Consider the following 16330-nt stretch of genomic DNA (forward strand, 5'->3'; position numbering starts at 1 on the left):
GGCATTTATGTTTCTCTGCGCATAATGGCTAAAAGGGGGAAGCCCGGCATGATGTAACGCTTGCTTTCCTCAGCTTTCAGTATTCCTTTAGGAACCAATAATAAATCGCATGGTTTATACATTGGAGCGGTAATGCTGCAATTTGTGCATCTCATCAAAGAGTTTTGTTTTTCTTGCATTGATGTACCAACTTAGAAAAGAACGCCAATATATCAATTCTTGGAAGAACCATTCAGGGCACGCAGCTGATCGTCGAAAAGGCTTCGAACTGTAGGTGTTGGCAGCGCACACGAAACAAGGACGGACAGAAAAGGGAACGAAACACAGCGCTGACTTTCAACCTTCGTTGATGTGTTTCGTTCCCTTTTCTGTCCGTCCTTGTTTCGTGTGCGCTGCTAACACTTACAGCATGAAAAACCAACTAGCCCAAGAAAAGACGCTTCGAACTGAGTGTCCCAATGAAAATATAGGCGTTTTATTAGCCTTTATATAGGCCTTCAAGTAGTTTCTTTTTTGGCGTGAGTTTCACGGCCATTTCGATACCTAATATCGACCCTGTTCAGAGCAACCACTTCTCAACGACTCACATCCATTGTGTTTAATCTGTCACGATGTCTTCGTCCTTCGCCAGAAATGAGTGTTGCAATGCGTTTTACCGGGAAATCTATGGGCCTATATAACCTCTCCTGATTAGAGCACGCGAACTCCTCCACGTGCGAACTCAGCAGTTTCCCGGTAATGTTATCGATAGAAGCATCTCTTGGTGGGAAGCTTCGAGGCAAGATTGCTGGAGCATCACCTAAGTTCGTCCAATCTGTTTTAGGGCAATCCCCCGGGGTGAGCGATACATATAATTTTAGTTCAACAGCAAAGCTGCTATGAAAGCTGTATAGCTTTTCTTTGCAGCCGTATAGCTCCGCTTGAGAAGAGTCCAATGAGTAATTTCTCCTTTGCTACAAACTCACTCCATCTTTAATGATGCCCGTAAAACACACTAGGCGAACGCCATGCCCGCTTCCAGATGTTGATCAACTTGGCCTGCTCCTGCCACCTGCTAATCGTAGTGGTTAGCTCAATTGGTAGAGCGGCTGCTCCGGATAGTCTGTGGTCCCGAGTTTGAATCCAAGACAAGAACCATTTTTTCTTAAAATGCGAAGATTCTTTGAAAGTCGTATAGCGTTCCTTTGTAGGCTGATGGCTGCGCTTGGGTGAATGCTATACTCACAGGTAATGAAGGTGATCACAGGTGCTCAGATACATAGCAGGAACACGCAGTGGTAGCTACGCCGCTCAGTGGAGCCGCTTCGAAAACGAACGATTACTACGCTATTCTCTACCTGTTTTACAGCGTTATCGCTGACGAGTTACAAAGAATCTGAAGTAGCACGGAGCAACTGCCTTCAAGGCTGTCTAGGTCTCCTAAAGAGATTCCATTACTCAGCAGGAACTGCAGTGGCAGCCTGGTATCCACCCCTATATGTCATCGCCTCTCCGCAGACAAGGTTCGTTAACTTCTGGCATGTACTACATGTCAATAAGCACTTCCTTCATCGCATTAACCCACAGAAACTCAGGTTGTGGCGAACTCTTGCACCTCTTAGATCATCTTCCTTTTACACAGCCAACGGAACTTCCTCTGCACTCTAGCACAGTAAGTTTGCCCTCGTTTCGAAATATTCATTATATTGACTCACTCCTGAACTCTACACTTCCGCATAGCCTTCCTTGCTATCTGGAATTCGCCAGCCGTCGTCCATGTATTCAAACCAATGACGCATATTTTATTTTTAAATACTTTTGAATGACTCTTTTATTACTGCCTTTTTTTCCCAAAAACCCTCCCCAACGCAGAGAAACATGTTAGCGCTTTTCATACGATGGATAAAAACTCTGTTCTTCATTTGAGAGCCTCTAACATTCTTTCCCCGGAATAAGACGCTAAGGCAGATGGTCGTGATCCGGACTTAAACGATAAAGACGGCACTGCTCCACGATAGCGTCCTTTTTTCTCTTGCCAACTTAGCACGAAGGCACACTCACGGCATCAAGTGTCCCTCCCGCGATGGACACTGAAAATTGCGCTCCTCTCTAAAGTGTTTTCACTGTACTAAAGGAAGGAGACAGTTGAAAAATATGTGACCATTTTTTTTATTTTTCGTTACTTTTCACTCCGGTACGAAGATACGTGTTGCGGGAGCTCTGTATCAATTCTAATCTGCAAAAAATTAGGTTTGAAGGCGAACGTGACGGAAGCCTAGTCACTGAAGCAAAGGAGCAGGGGTTGCCTTTTTTTTAAATTTGTAGTTTTTCATCAATGGGAGATTAACAAAAGCAGAAGAAAAAACAACCACATTCCGCCAGTGGGATCCGGATCCACGACCTCCGAATTTGGCGTCCGGTGCTCTACCAACTGAGCTACGGCGACGGCTGTTCAATCTTCTGCTTTCGGGGGTATCTATGTGTAGTGTAATCGAACCTTGAGAGTTTTGGTTCGCGCCACTCTCGTACACAGCAGCGGACGTAGTAAATCCTCTATTATCGCGAGTGCCCCAAGCAGGGCACGTTATTGGCCCAGTATTGGAAATGTATTGGCCAATGCTGATCCTACAAAGGGCCAGTGTAATGCCATTCATTTCCATTATTGGGCCGATTACATGTGCTGCCCGGGGTCACGTGATCGGTCGGTGAGGGCGGAAGCTTAGCTAGAATTATTTGCAGCAATCTTGGCATCAGGCTCAGAACATATGAAAAGGTCAGCTCAAGCAGACCACAAGAGAATGTTACTACATTAGACATTTCCAAATGTCGCATTTTTCTCCGTCCTTCGGGACAAAATGACGTGGCCCGCTGAAAAAAAAAAAAGAGGAATTCCTCATACTTAGAATGAATGGACGCGAAGTTGTCGCTATGGGTACCAATACGATCTTCATGAGCCTTTCCGCACGGCAAACACGCTGTCCAGACGCAAACCCGACGCTGTTTATTCCATTAGTCGTTAAAAACTTGGCAGCTCTACAGCCAAGCTTTAAACCTGCGTCCTTATTCGCTTCTTTCCCTGACTTAACCCTTACAAAAATGGTCTATAGACCGTCTATAGACTTCTTATTGACTCTGTTGCCTTCCTATAAATATTTCTTTTTGTCTGTTCATAGTCTGTAGACTGTCTATAAACAAAAGTCTACTAAAAATGTATGGTCATAAATCTATAGATTGTTTATAGACTGCCTATAGCATTTGTATTGCCTATAGACTGCTCTCTAGGATTTTTCAATAGAGCGTCTATAGAATTTATAGACAAGTCTAGACTTTCTAAAAAAATTTGTAAGGGAATGTCAATGCTGTTGTCCTTGTGCCCCTGTAGCTGGATATTCATTGATGATTGGTTCGCAGTACATGAACACGATGTCAGTGCACGGTGAAGAACCCTAGGTGGTCGAAATTTCCGGAGCCCTCCACTACGGCGACTCTCATAGCCTTAGTCGCTTTGGGATGTTAAACCCCATAAACCAACCAACCAACAACCTTTTGGACGTGATTGCAGGCAAGATCGAACAGAGCTTGCTCCATTGGCGCAGTCTTTCGTAAAAAGTCGCCGTTCATGCAAGTCGAAAAGAGTGCACCGCTAAGATTCTCTCTGAAGAAACTGTTCACATCCTGCCCTTCGCCCTCTCTAATTTTGATCTTCAAGGGTGGGCTTCTTTAGTGACACCGTAATGTTTGGCCCCACTGATGCTGCTTGATGCCCTCGGGAGCTTCCTCCATGTCCTCTTCGCACCGAACGGCAACCCACGTTCACCTTTAGTATGTTTGTACTATCCTAGCGATCACGAAAACAAAAACAGAGCTTCGAACCAAGCAACAAAGTCATTGTTTTTACTATAGACCCTGCAGAACTGGTGCATTTCGCACCACATGTAGCTTGCTGCTAAAACAATTTGTTCTCCAGAATGCGAGGAGGAAGCCCTCTTAAACTTTTCGCAAGTGAAGAATAACAAGTTCTAATAAGCTAATACGTTAATCCACGACGTTTGTTACCTTGTGCAGCTGCATAGTACCGAAGAGAGCGGCACACAAATAGTTCCTCCTTTACCACCGACTAACAGAATTTTTTTTTTTTTTTTTTGCTGTGGCTAGGTACATCGGACGGACACAGTACGTTTTCTTTCCGAGATCGTCGGACGGACCCGACTAGTGTTTTTTAGGCGTGGCTCAAGGCCACGTCGGAGGGAACCGGAGTATTTTGGCCGAGTACGTCGGGTGGACCCGACTAGTGTTTCTTAGGCGTGGATAAAGTTACGTTTGACGGAGCCGGAGCATTTTTTGCTGCGTACGCCGGGCGGACCCGACTAGTGCTTTTTTTTCTGTGGCTAAAGGTACATCAAAGAAAACCGGAGCATTTTTGCCGAGTACATCCGGCAGACCCGACTAGTGTTTTTTTAGGCGTGAATCAAGGTGTGCCAGGTGGAGCCGGAACATTTTTTTTTTTTTTGCCAAGTATGTTAGGTGGACCCTACTAGTGTTTTATAGAGGTGGCTAAAGGTACGTCGGAGGGAACCAATGAATTTTTTGCCGCGTACACCGGGCAGTACCGATTAGTGTTTTTAGGCGTGGCTGAAGGCACGCCGGAGGGAACCGGATAATTTTCTGCCGTGTACACCGGGCGGACCAGACTAGTGTTTTTTTAGGCATGGATAAAGGTAAAATTTACGTTGGATGGGGCTGGAGCATTTTTTGTGCAGAGTAGGCCACTCGGACCTGACTTGTGTTTTTTAACCGTGACTAAAGGCACGTCGGAAGGAACCGGAGCTTTTTTGCCGAGTACGTCGGGCAGACCCGACTAGTATTCTTTGGACGGGGATAAATGTACGTGTGGCGTAAACAGAGTATTTTTTGGCCATATACGTTAGGCGGATGTGACCACTGTTTTTAAAAGTCCGGTCGTTTGATTGTCGCTAGCCGGTAGGCTCGATTTTGTTCTTGTTGCGCTCCTTTGTATTACCATCTACGAAGATAGCGTACCGTTGGTTAAAGAATGCTTACTCATTGCCTGGAATGGGGTAATCGGCGTTCGGTGTGCGCACTTTGCGAGCCCAGCAATGAACTTCATGGTGATCTGCTGCGCCCATGTCCTTTAATGGCTGCACCGTTTGCCACTCGTATGACTTGGTTGCAGCAAGCAAACTGCACAATTACTCCTCGCTATTTCCATGCAAAGATGAGGCAGAAATGCGATTTTCTGCTGTGCTCCTCAGTACGCTGCCGCAGGAGCACTAAACCTTGCCGGTTAGATAAAATCTACGCAAAACATTCGGCAAAGCCTTCAGCAGAAGCAAAGACAAGCATTCAAGAGATTCATTCGTTGGTTCGAAGAGGAGGAAAGCTGAGCGGCTCTCCGCGACATGAAGTCCGATCACGTTTTCGCGCCTGAAGTGACCAAATTAGAGTTCATATGTCCTTTGCAGCTTTGGCCAAACCCTAGTGTCGTCTTCCCACTCGTTTACAACCGTATCAGCCGCAACATTGGCGGCCGGAACCGAACCACCAGACGCAACAGCCGTAGCGATGAGGCAGGCGCCGAGCAGTCAGGAGGCGTGCAATGGCGGCGTGATCACGTGATCAAAGATGGCAGCCCCATGGTACGCGCTGTAAATCGTCTATAGACGCGTTTACATGAATGTGACAGTAGCGCATCGCATTTCCTAGTGTAACTCGCGGAGCCGATGCGCTACTGTTCAGACGTACCGCATCAACTCTGGCAGGACAGTGACCCTTCGCCCATAGCACATGGCAAAAGGGTCCAGTCACCCCCATCTTGAGCGAAGTCTGCTTTGTTATCCAGCTGGGGGGGGGGGGGGGGGGGGTAAAGGGAGGAGGGGGACACCTCCAAACATATTTCCGCTGACCGCTGAAGTCGATTTGCCATTCTCGATCTACCCCCGTCTGGTGCATTGATGCAACGAGTTTTCCTAGCGCATTATCACCGTTTACATGAATGCGATGCGATTAATGTAAACGCGGCTCATGTCTCACTCTCTCAAACCTGAGCGCATGCCATAGCTCAAACCAGCTCTTCCTGATTTTGTCCCCAACACGGCCAGTGTAACTGAACAATGGCCTCTCGTGATGGGGCTTAACGGGCGAGCTACGGATGGTGGCGTCACATCGCCACTTCCGGCCACCCCTTGTGCAGCATCGTCTGCGAACTGCCGTACGGGCAGGATATCTACAGAGTCTCCTTGACTTCCGAGCAGCAGAAGTCGTTGAGAGGACTACACTCTTATTGGGGACACTTCACTCACACTCGTCGACCCCCCATGTCCGCCGTCATTTGTTCACACCTATATCATGTGACCACAGGCGGAACTTCAACGCCAGCGTCCACCTCTTGACCACCTGAGCCTCTTGGCTTAGGCCAACGTGTGGAAGCACGTCTTCGCCAAACAAGCACAGCAAATCAGTTGATACTTCACAGCTTTTTATGTAAACCTTTATGACCAGCGGTTGTCTGAGCGCATATTTATAGGCCACAAACCAAACGGCAATTTCAAGCTTGAATATGGCAGCTGGTCGCAGCAGCTGGAGTCCGAACTGCTACGTTGCGAGCCATGTGCCCATCGATGTAGTCAAGAAGATGGATTATGAGTTAAGTGAACTTCATTAAAGGCACGACTAAGCGTTGGGCACGATTATACAAATACATGTATCCCTATACTACGAGAATATTAACATTTTACCTATCAAGCTAGTAGCTCAGGCGCAGTCAACTTCAACGAACAGTACATGGGGCGTTGAAAGAAAAACAAGGGAAAAAATTGTTCAGAACTTTGGGGCCAGGAGGCTATAAATCTTCTATATATAATCTATAGGCTTTTGTTTAAAAGTAAGCACAACACGGTTCTATGTACTCTGTGTTCGTTGTTTCTAAGCGGATGCTTGCAGAGATATCCTAAATCGCCGAACGTGAAACCATAAATGACTGCACTGAGGCTGGGTTAGTCTACGCGAACTGACTATATGCAGCGTAGAACCGAACAATGTAGCTACAGATTGCCTATATATCAAATAAAAAATAAAGCTTTGCCTATCGCTCAAGCGGAAATCCAGAGATAAATATAAGCGCGGTGCTTCGCAGTATTCTCGGTGCGAATCCAAGCCCGTCAAGTGTGCGGCGGATAGGTGGCGTTCGCAGCGCTGCAGTTGTGGTAGTCGCTACAGTCCAGAACGTGCGAACGAAATCCCCTGAGCAGGTACAGAAGCACGACGAGGATCAGTGAACTGGTACCAGCGGTGGCAGTGAACTCGAAAAGATTGCAGCCTTTGTCAAGAGCTGCAGTCCTTGTGGGCGGTGGAACGCAGGCGGGGACATCTCGCGTCGCCGCTGGAGGCGCTGGAGGCGCTGAAGGCTGAGGTGGCGGCGCTGAAAAATGCAAATGATTCATCCCTCCCTGCTTTTAATACAAAGTAAAGGTCAGCGACAGTCGTCTCCTTTTTGATGGGTGTCGAATCTAAACGCTTTAAAGGGGCTCTGAAATACCTCCTGAGGAGATTACATCAATTCGCTCACTTACTGGATTGTGTTGTCATGCATACCTGACCCATATAATACACTTCTGCACGCAGCAAAGAACCCACAATCACGCGCGAAAGTTTGCGAGCCCTTTCCGGCGACTTTTTCATGCTCGCTCCCCCCTCTGCCTCTGTTTCACGCTACGGCATGTGACGGTTAAGAGATGGCTATTGGTTAGACCCATTCAGACGGCACGTAGCTACCATGGCCGCGGCCAGTAAGCAGCGTCGCTCAGGCAGATCAAGAAGCCCCCCCCCCCCCCCCCCTTCCCCCGGGGAATTCCAGGAGTACCGACCTTTCAGCGTGAGAAAGCTTACGAGAAATAGAAAGGGAAAGGCGCGAAGACAATGAAGTTCAAATCTTGACTATAGATAAATCAGCTATACAAAGCGTATTAAAAAAACTATTGCTGGAATATATTCGTGAACCTACGTCCTTTAACACCCTAGCTACAGGCAAGCCCCTTTCAGAACCCCTTTAATGAAGGCGTACGTAATAAGTCTAATTTCAGTTTTCCCACGTCAGCCCACATCTTTGTTCGCCCGTAAGCGGACGGACACATGACACGTGCGACAATATTTTAATTGCGTCATTTACGTGCATAGAATTAGCTGTCCGGAGAGCGAACTCTCCAAACGGGGCTTGCGCATGACATAAAAAGAAATGGAAATAAATGAAAACTTGTGGTCCGATTCAAGGCTTTCTAGAGGGTTCGGCAAATTCTTCACGAGCGTAAACGTATATGTCGGTCCTTTGGCACCCACAAAGCATTAGAAAGGTAAAGAGGGGGACAAAGCAGGTGTTTTACAGCTCGGAACACTGACTACACCTTATCCGCTGCTCCACAGTCTGCGATAGTAATCCCCCATCATTTAGTCTGCTGCAGAGATCTACATTTAACCATGTACTGCGCCTATCCCAGCAAATTTCGTAATTTCATCTCCCACCTGACTTTTTGCCGTCGCCCACTGTTTCTCTTCTCCTAAAATGCAGTGTTAAACCCTCAGGTACAACGTTTATCAAAGGCTTAGAGTCCAGGAGGGGTTGCTTCTAAGCCTTGCCGTGGGTCTCTTGCTTTCATTCCTGGAAGCCCTAACCTTCGGAGGATGGAGTGTCAGAGGTCCCATTAACTTAGAGATTGGAAATGCTGGGAAGGCATAACGGGCCACATGGCGTGGCCCAGAAGTCAACCCCCTCGGCCTTAAACTTTTGACAAAGAGTGTACCATCGACTGCGTGCTTTTTATATGTTAGATGCTTCGTCAGGTATACGCTCGTAGTAGAGTAGCATGCCGCAACATATGGTTCTAATACCGCAAAAAAGCCCCACACCGGAGTGCACATTGGCAGCCCTTACCAATTCTGGTGCAGGAGCTTAAAGGAAGCCTCGTAACTGCGGTGTCCTCGATCGAAGACTCTGCGCCTCCTCCATCTTTGCTGAAGTTGCCGGCTATGTCTCGAATGTTCCCCACCAGGACGTCCAGGAGAGGAGAGGAGTCCACGTCCGAACCCTTGCGAGGCGCCTGCTTCGGTGTCCTGGTGTTTGACTTTCTGCGCGACACCTCGGAGGACGTTGCGGCGGGAGTCTTGGACGTGGTCTTGCGCGACTTCGTCGTCGACCGGCTGAATTCAGCTGAAGACAGACCCGACTGCCTCGCGCCCTGCTTATCCCGTGGGACGTTGGAAGAGCTCGACGTTTGCTTCGGTGATGGCGGCGCGGTGCTTTGCTTGCTTTTGCTGGCCGAGTTCGCCGTCTGCTCGGGGGCATTGGGACGTTTGGACGAGCTCGAGAGCAGGCCGCGCTTCTTGAAAATAGGCGACAGCGGCTCGTCGGTACTCCCAGTGGTCTTGGAGATCGTCACGAGGGACTCGCTCGTGCCGCCTGGCGACAGTTTGTGCGCTGCCTGAGCCTGTGCACATTTAACAACGGCAAACAGAGATTAGTTTGCCAGCGATCTCTGAGGACCTGCATTACAATGTTTTTTTTTTTAGTTTAATATCGTCCACAGTATTTGGTGGCGATCGTGACTGAGCTGACCAAAAATTTACCGACACACTAAGGGATTGATTTATTCACTAATTGATCAGTTCATTGATTAATTCATTTGCTCACTCGTTTTTGTGCGGGAAAAGGCTGTGAGGCATGCTGTGATGGATGGTTCCGGATTAACGTAAACCACCTAGCTGGAGTTTTCTAACATGTAGTTAAATCGTACTACACGGTGGTTTACGCAGTTCACCTCCTTAAAAATCATAAGAACGAAAATCTTCATTACCGTGGGTTAAAACTGCCCGTGTACACCCGTAGTACTTTCCCTGCCCCGAACTCATTTCAGAAGAATCCAAGAACTCTTTTCGGTGGCTCTGCGTCTGTGGCACTATACCATCGCGTTCAAATTTGCAGGATCGGGGCAAGTCGCCGGTGGCTGCAATTAAGTAAAGGTTAAAAGCGAACCTGGTCGTGCATTTCTCAGTTCGGTGCGTGCTAAGCAAATGTGGATGGTAGCAATATTCCTGTGTACCGGCCCCCTTCAACCGAACATCACCCTCCGAATTAAAGACTAATCTCGCATGTCCCCGCTGTACGAGTACTTGGCGTGCACATGCAACAGACCCAACAAAATGCCACCTTCATCCATAAAGTATCCCAAGACGTAGACCAGGTCATTCGTCTCATCTGCCTGATCGCCAGCAGGAATCGAGGGCTTCGAAAGCAAGAAACCGTGCACCTCGTGCAAGCCTTCATCCTTAGTCGCCTCGTCTACTCCCTCCCGTACCTCACCTCCTCGACAGGAGAACTCGACAAGACAGAAACCCTCACCTGCAAAACCTTCAAAGCCACCCTACACCTGGCCCCCGGCACTTCCACTCCCGTTTCAGGCACTAGGCGTCTACAACATGGCGGCAAAACTCATAGAAGCCTGCTTATAGTGGGGCAGTATAAGGAGCCTCTTGCACACGACAACGGGCCACCACATCCTCAGTCTTGTAGGCGTCCGCTACGAGTCACTCTCTTCCCCCAAACATCCCTACACCCCCCCCCCCCCCCCCCCCAACCAGCACTACCTCGACATTGGGCCCCTTACCCGTACCATGCACCCTCTCTTCCACACCGGTCGACGACAGAGAAGGGTGGAGACTTTGCACAAACGCTATGCGGAAATAACCAGAAGATGACCTATGCAGATGCCGCCGAGTATCGCCACCGAGACGCCTTTGCGCTCGCGGTTGCGCACCATATACCGGCCGCCCTACCTTTTCCGCCTCCGTTATGACCGCCTCTAAGGATATCGCCGAGGAGGCTGCCATCTCGCACGCCATCGCCTCCTTCAAACCAATCCGTAAATCGTTATCAGCGAGTCGAAAACCGCAATCGATAATTTCCCTGAAGGCCGGATCTCTCCCATCACCCTCCGCCAGCTTTCATCTAAACTTCCCCACACCATTCAGCTCACCTAGAGCCTCGCACACTTCTGCCTTCCAGGGAACGAGGGGGCCGACTCACATGCACGAGGCGTTACTATTCGGGTGGGGCCCAACCCCCATCCCCATCACGGAGCGATGTAGGCGAGAAACCGGTTGACCCCCTATCACGAGATAACCAAAAATTACCGAATTTACCGACGGATTTACCCACCGGCCGACAGATCCCTATCCTGCATGCACAAAATCTCCAGGTTCCAGCTCCAAACACATGCCTTCCAAATTTCCTCAGTTCTCTCCCATATCTACTCCATCGTATACACTGACAGCTGCAGATTCTGGCGCGCTTCTCTATCCCAGTCATGTGGGCCTGCCATATCACGCCCTTACCACTATCAAACAGCAGTGGGAGACCCCGCTGCGCAGCTGGGAGCTGCGCCTTCAAAGGGTTGACTGTGACGCCAAGTCGCATAGGCTCTTGGTCATCCAGCGGGGCTGACCTGCTGCGTTATGAAGCGTTTCACTCCTCCCACTATTACATTATTGTCTGTCTGCCCAGCGGAGCATGCAGGGCACGTTTCTGGAACGAAATAGTCAAGGGAAACGAGGAATAAAGAATAACCCTGCGTATAATATTCCGAACCCCACAAAATGAATTCGGCACCAATGACCCGCCTCTCAAGCAATAATGTGTCTGCTTAAGCAAAAGAAACGCAAATAAAACGAACCATTACGAAAAAAAATGCCTGATATCTCTTATCGGCCATTACTGGAATACGCAGATGTGGTTTGGGATCCGCACACCCAAGTAGATGTACAGAGGGCAAAACGCATGCCTAGAACAACCAAACATTGTGTTCCGGAGCTCTCAAAGCCGCTGCGACCATGAAAGCAAAAAATGATGATGAAATTCTATGAGTTTATGAGCACATGTTTACATCCAGACCATTTTTAACCAAATCTTATCGCTAGTTATCGCGTGTTACGCCCGAAACACGCTCAGAGCGTGTTCTAGACATGCGTTTTGCCCTCTGTGCAGCGCATTGAAGGCGTTCAAAGGAAGGCGCTTAGATTTATCTACAACGCATATGGAAGGCACGTTTCGGTTACTAATCTATTGAGGCTATCTGAACTGCAGACACTTCAATCTCGTCGCAAGTTGCACCGTCTAAAAATGTTGCATGGGATTGTTAATAACTTAACAAACATTCATTTTGAGACCTACATGGCATACAACACTTCACGACCAACGCGCAATAAACACAATTTGACAATCATGGTGCCACGGTGCCGAACGAAAGCGTATCAGTTTTCTTTTTTTCCAAGAACGATATTGGAATGGAACAGGCTTCCGTGTGACGTGGTCCGTTTGACAGATCAGAAGTCTTTTTTATCTGCTGTCATATCGTCATTTTAAGCGCAGTGTATTCATTCATGCTCTTTTGTTCGCTTTCTTTTGTATTTTTAGGTAACCGAGTGCATTTAATCTTGCTCTGTCTTTCTATAAAACCCTGTGTGTTAGCTTTTGCTTCTTTATTCGCATTTTACTTGCTTGTTTTGTCGCGATGTACCATGTATCCTTGTACCGCTCCTGCCTTGGCCACCAAATGGAGGCTGGCAGTATTGAATAAATAAAAAATAAATAAATAAAATCATTACCTGTTCCACTTTCCATGGCTCGATGGCAGGAGCATCTGGAAGGGGTGCAAGAGGCGTGTCCTTCTTCTTAGCGTCGACACTCCTGGAGCCGCTGACCTTGGGCACGCTGCTCTTGGAGTCCCGAGCCTTCGTTGGAACGGAGCCTTGCTTGGCGCTCTTCGAGGCCGACTTTTTCTTTTTCTTGCTTGGCTTGCTGTCCTTGGGCGTGGAGGATGAGGCACGTGAGCGCAGAGGCGGCGTGCGGCCCGCCGTTGCCTGCACAGTGTTCGGGCTGCCAGCTGGGTTCCAGTCGCTCGAGGGGCTCGTCTCTTCGTGCGTGCTTCCGGCCGTCGCCGTAGCCATGTCTGACATCGCCGTCTCCGAGTCATGTGGCTTGGACGTCATGGCTGCGGCTGCTCAAGCTTGGGGTCAACGTTGTCGTTGTTAGCCCCGGGAGCTCCTCTAACGTCGTCTCGACTCGGTTGTTCTTCTTCCTCTTCTCCTCGTGACTCACTCGAATCTTTTCTATCTTATTTTCACTTCACATCATCCGCAGTTGCGTATTTTCATTACGTCCAAACGATACAGCGCACCAACTCGCGGTCTTGTCTCCGGGCTGGTCTCAAATCTTTCCAAACCGCGATTTTTGCCCAAAGTCTCTCGTAATCCAACCTTTATAAAAGGTAACACACACCACGACGGGAAATAGAATATCATTTGCGGGTTGCGCTAATGGCATGTTAAAATAAAAAAAAGACGAACGAACTTTGTATTGAGTGTCTAAAACAGCGATTTCCGTTCGCATCTCAGAATACGACATAAAAGGCAACACACCCGGGCCCCCGGGGAAAATGACAAATGGTTTGCGTGGTGTCAATATTGAAAAAGAAAGAAAGAAAGAAAGAAAGGAAGAAAGAAAGAAAGAAAGAAAGGAAGAAAGAGAGAAAGAAAGAAAGAGAGAAAGAAAGAAAGAAAGTAAGAAAGAAAGAAAGAGAGAAAGAAAGAAAGAAAGAAAGAAAGAAAGAAAGAAAGAAAGAAAGAAAGAAAGAAAGAAAGAAAGAAAGAAAGAAAGAAAGAAAGAAAGAAAGAAAGAAAGAAAGAAAGAAAGAAAGAAAGAAAGAAAGAAAGAAAGAAAGAAAGAAAGAAAGAAAGAAAGAAAGAAAGAAGTAATGTTCAACAGTCTCGCAAAGGAACAGCAGTTGACAATTGGTAGCGAGGTGCTGGAAGTAGTAAGGGAATACGTCTACTTAGGGCAGGTAGTGACCACTGTTTGGGATCATGAGAGGGAAATAACTAGAAGAATAAGAATGGGGTGGAGCGCATATGGTAGGTTCTTTCAGATCATGAATGGCAGTTTACCAATATCCCTCAAGAGGAAAGTATACAACAGCTGCATCTTACCGGTACTCACATATTGGTCAGAAACGTGGAGGCTAACGAAAAGGGTTCAGGTTAAGTTAAGGACAATGCAGCGAGCTAAGAAAAGAAGCGATAAGTGTAACCGGAAGCGGGCAGAGTGAGTGAGGGAACAGACGCGGGTTAATGACACCCTAGACGAAATCAAGAGGACGAAATGGACTTGGGCAGGGCATGTAATGTAAAGGCAAGATAACCGCTGGTCCTTAAGGGTAACGGAGTGGATTCCAAGAGAAGGCAAGCGTAGCAGAGGGCGGCAGAAAGTTAGGTGGGCGGTTGAGATTAAGAAGTTTGAGGGGATACGCGGTGGCCGCAGTTGGCAAAGGACAGGGTTAATTGGAACACTGGAGAGGTCTTTGTCCTGCAGTTGGCGTAGTCGGGCTAATGATGATGATGGTGGTGGCGGTGCTTATCCTCTGGTAGACTTGGCACATTTCGCCTCTGCGTATATCCTGAAGGAGGCATATCGTACCTGGATGATCACTCTTTTCCATATCCGCACCTTCGCCTATAGGTGCACTTCCGGCAAAGTTTACGACTGTTGGATGTTTATATCTACCGAGACCAACAGTTCGACGCTTTTACAGCAAACACGAGTGAACCTGCCCTGAATCATATATGTGTTATGGTGTACCGAGAGCATTTTACCGGAAAGTCTCTGCGAATGACAGTTTTACTGACGCCAGTGCTAAATCAAAACCGAGAACGCTGCACTTGCTGAGCAGCAGCGCGACCTTCGAACCGTAATCGAATAAAATTTCAGCTTTGGAGTGGTGCACACGTGTCTTTTGTGCCGTAAATTAGCGCTAGCATATTAATGTCGGCGCTTGAATTAAAGCACCCTGCAGTCTGAAAAAGGAACAGGCCCCTCTCTCAAACCCGCCGCGATGGCCGAGTGGTTAGAGTGCTCGGCTGCTGAGCCGGAGTTCCTGGGTTCGAACCCGGCCGCGGCGGCCGCGTTTCGATGAAGGGGTGAGTTGAAAGATGTGAGAGTAAAGATTGAAAGAACATACGCGCGTCGTGACAACCGAGTCCGCGGAAGCGATGACTCCGGCTGTATAACCTCGCTTTTTGATGGTGCCGCGGCCGGTATACTGTATAACCCGTGTCCTCCGGCTGAGTGCCGGGCGCGCTAACCACTGAGCCATTACAGCGATCGGAGTGAAAGAAAAGAGGAGAGAGAGTAACAGGTGCTGTAGTGGAAAGTTCCCAAATAATTTCGATCGCCAGGACTATTTTCTGAAGAAAAAATATAAAGCAGATAAAAGCAAAGCGAACTAGCTCAAGGCTGCGATGAAAATTATGAAAAAGGTCAATAACGTTCGTTTTTAAGTTTGCTTCCATTAGGTACTATCATTTCTTGTTATCGTGAACTCAGGCCGGGTCTCGAGTGATGATTTGAAAAATATGAATGACAGAAGTTATCTATAGAAAGCTCTCTGAAATTGGTGCCGGATATTGCCTTTTCTCCTTGGGTTGCAAGTTAAATACAGAAAAGGCGGGTTTTCGGGTAGAAATAAGGTTTAGCCTGTCATCGGAGGACTACTTGGCATGCAAGTCACGTCACCTGAAAACGAAAACGCTACAGAATAAAAACCCGACATCCTTTTCCATCTGGAGTCATATGGCCGCTGGCTGTGCAGTCTACGTGAAGCCACGTATCCACACACGTGCCTTACCCGGCAGCGCGCGTCGATGCGTTCCTGAAAGAAAAAAAATAAAAACAGATGGGCAAGGTAACCGGTAGTTTGCACGTACACGTGGCCAACAGAATTAAGCGTGCTGCGCTAGCCTGGATCTGATCATGCCAACCTCGATTCGGACCAGTTGTGTGCACCATTCATCCTATCGTGCGCACGAAGGTACGGTATAGGGCACGTGCCGCGTCGTACTTATGCCTCGTCAGCGCTACTCAAAATATAACAGGCTCGCTTATGAACTTCCGTTTCTCCCAAAGAAAAATAAACAGGTTAAATGTGCTCTCTCACAGCGATTAAAGTTTTTCCGCGAGAAACAGCTCCACACACCGCGTGCCACATGTTCGTAGCTCGGTTCGCTGCGTTGTTTTTTCTAGAGTCTTTTTTTTACGCGGCCTTTCTAATTATGTCGTCATCCTTTTTGAGCTACAATAGGTGCGTCAAACTACAAGTGCACGATGGCGAACGGCTGGCGTTTTATACTGGATAGATTGAACCCCTAGCTCGGGATATAACAATTAAGGCCGCTGACATTTTCTGCGTCTTTTGAAGCGCGCTTCATATGTCGCGTGTGTCATATCAAACATTAG

At 48.0% G+C, this 16330-nt stretch overlaps 1 protein-coding gene across 1 annotated transcript; it reads right to left on the bottom strand.

Annotated features, from left to right (window-relative positions):
• Nucleotides 1-7117: 7117 nt before the first annotated feature.
• Nucleotides 7118-13137, bottom strand: LOC149335380 (uncharacterized). Its single transcript, XM_089552077.1, has 3 exons — nucleotides 12649-13137; nucleotides 8924-9476; nucleotides 7118-7417 (listed from the first exon to the last, which is right to left on the bottom strand). Exons 1-3 carry the CDS (start codon nucleotides 13030-13032, stop codon nucleotides 7158-7160), a joined length of 1197 nt encoding a protein of 398 aa, XP_089408203.1. The 5' UTR covers nucleotides 13033-13137; the 3' UTR covers nucleotides 7118-7157.
• Nucleotides 13138-16330: the final 3193 nt, after the last annotated feature.

Source organism: Amblyomma mixtum, chromosome 7 (genome assembly GCF_055824585.1).
Source record: "Amblyomma mixtum isolate Tamu chromosome 7, ASM5582458v1, whole genome shotgun sequence".
NCBI classification, from domain to species: Eukaryota; Metazoa; Arthropoda; class Arachnida; order Ixodida; family Ixodidae; genus Amblyomma; species Amblyomma mixtum.

Excerpts from the sequence above, each read along its gene's own strand:
- LOC149335380 (XM_089552077.1), bottom strand. The coding sequence starts at position 13,032 with ATGACGTCCAAGCCACATGACTCGGAGACGGCGATGTCAGACATGGCT. Across the intron at positions 9,477-12,648 it reads AGCCATGGAAAGTGGAACAG|GCTCAGGCAGCGCACAAACT; the intron begins GTAATGATTTTA and ends AAATGTGCACAG. Across the intron at positions 7,418-8,923 it reads AAGCTCCTGCACCAGAATTG|CGCCGCCACCTCAGCCTTCA; the intron begins GTAAGGGCTGCC and ends TGCATTTTTCAG.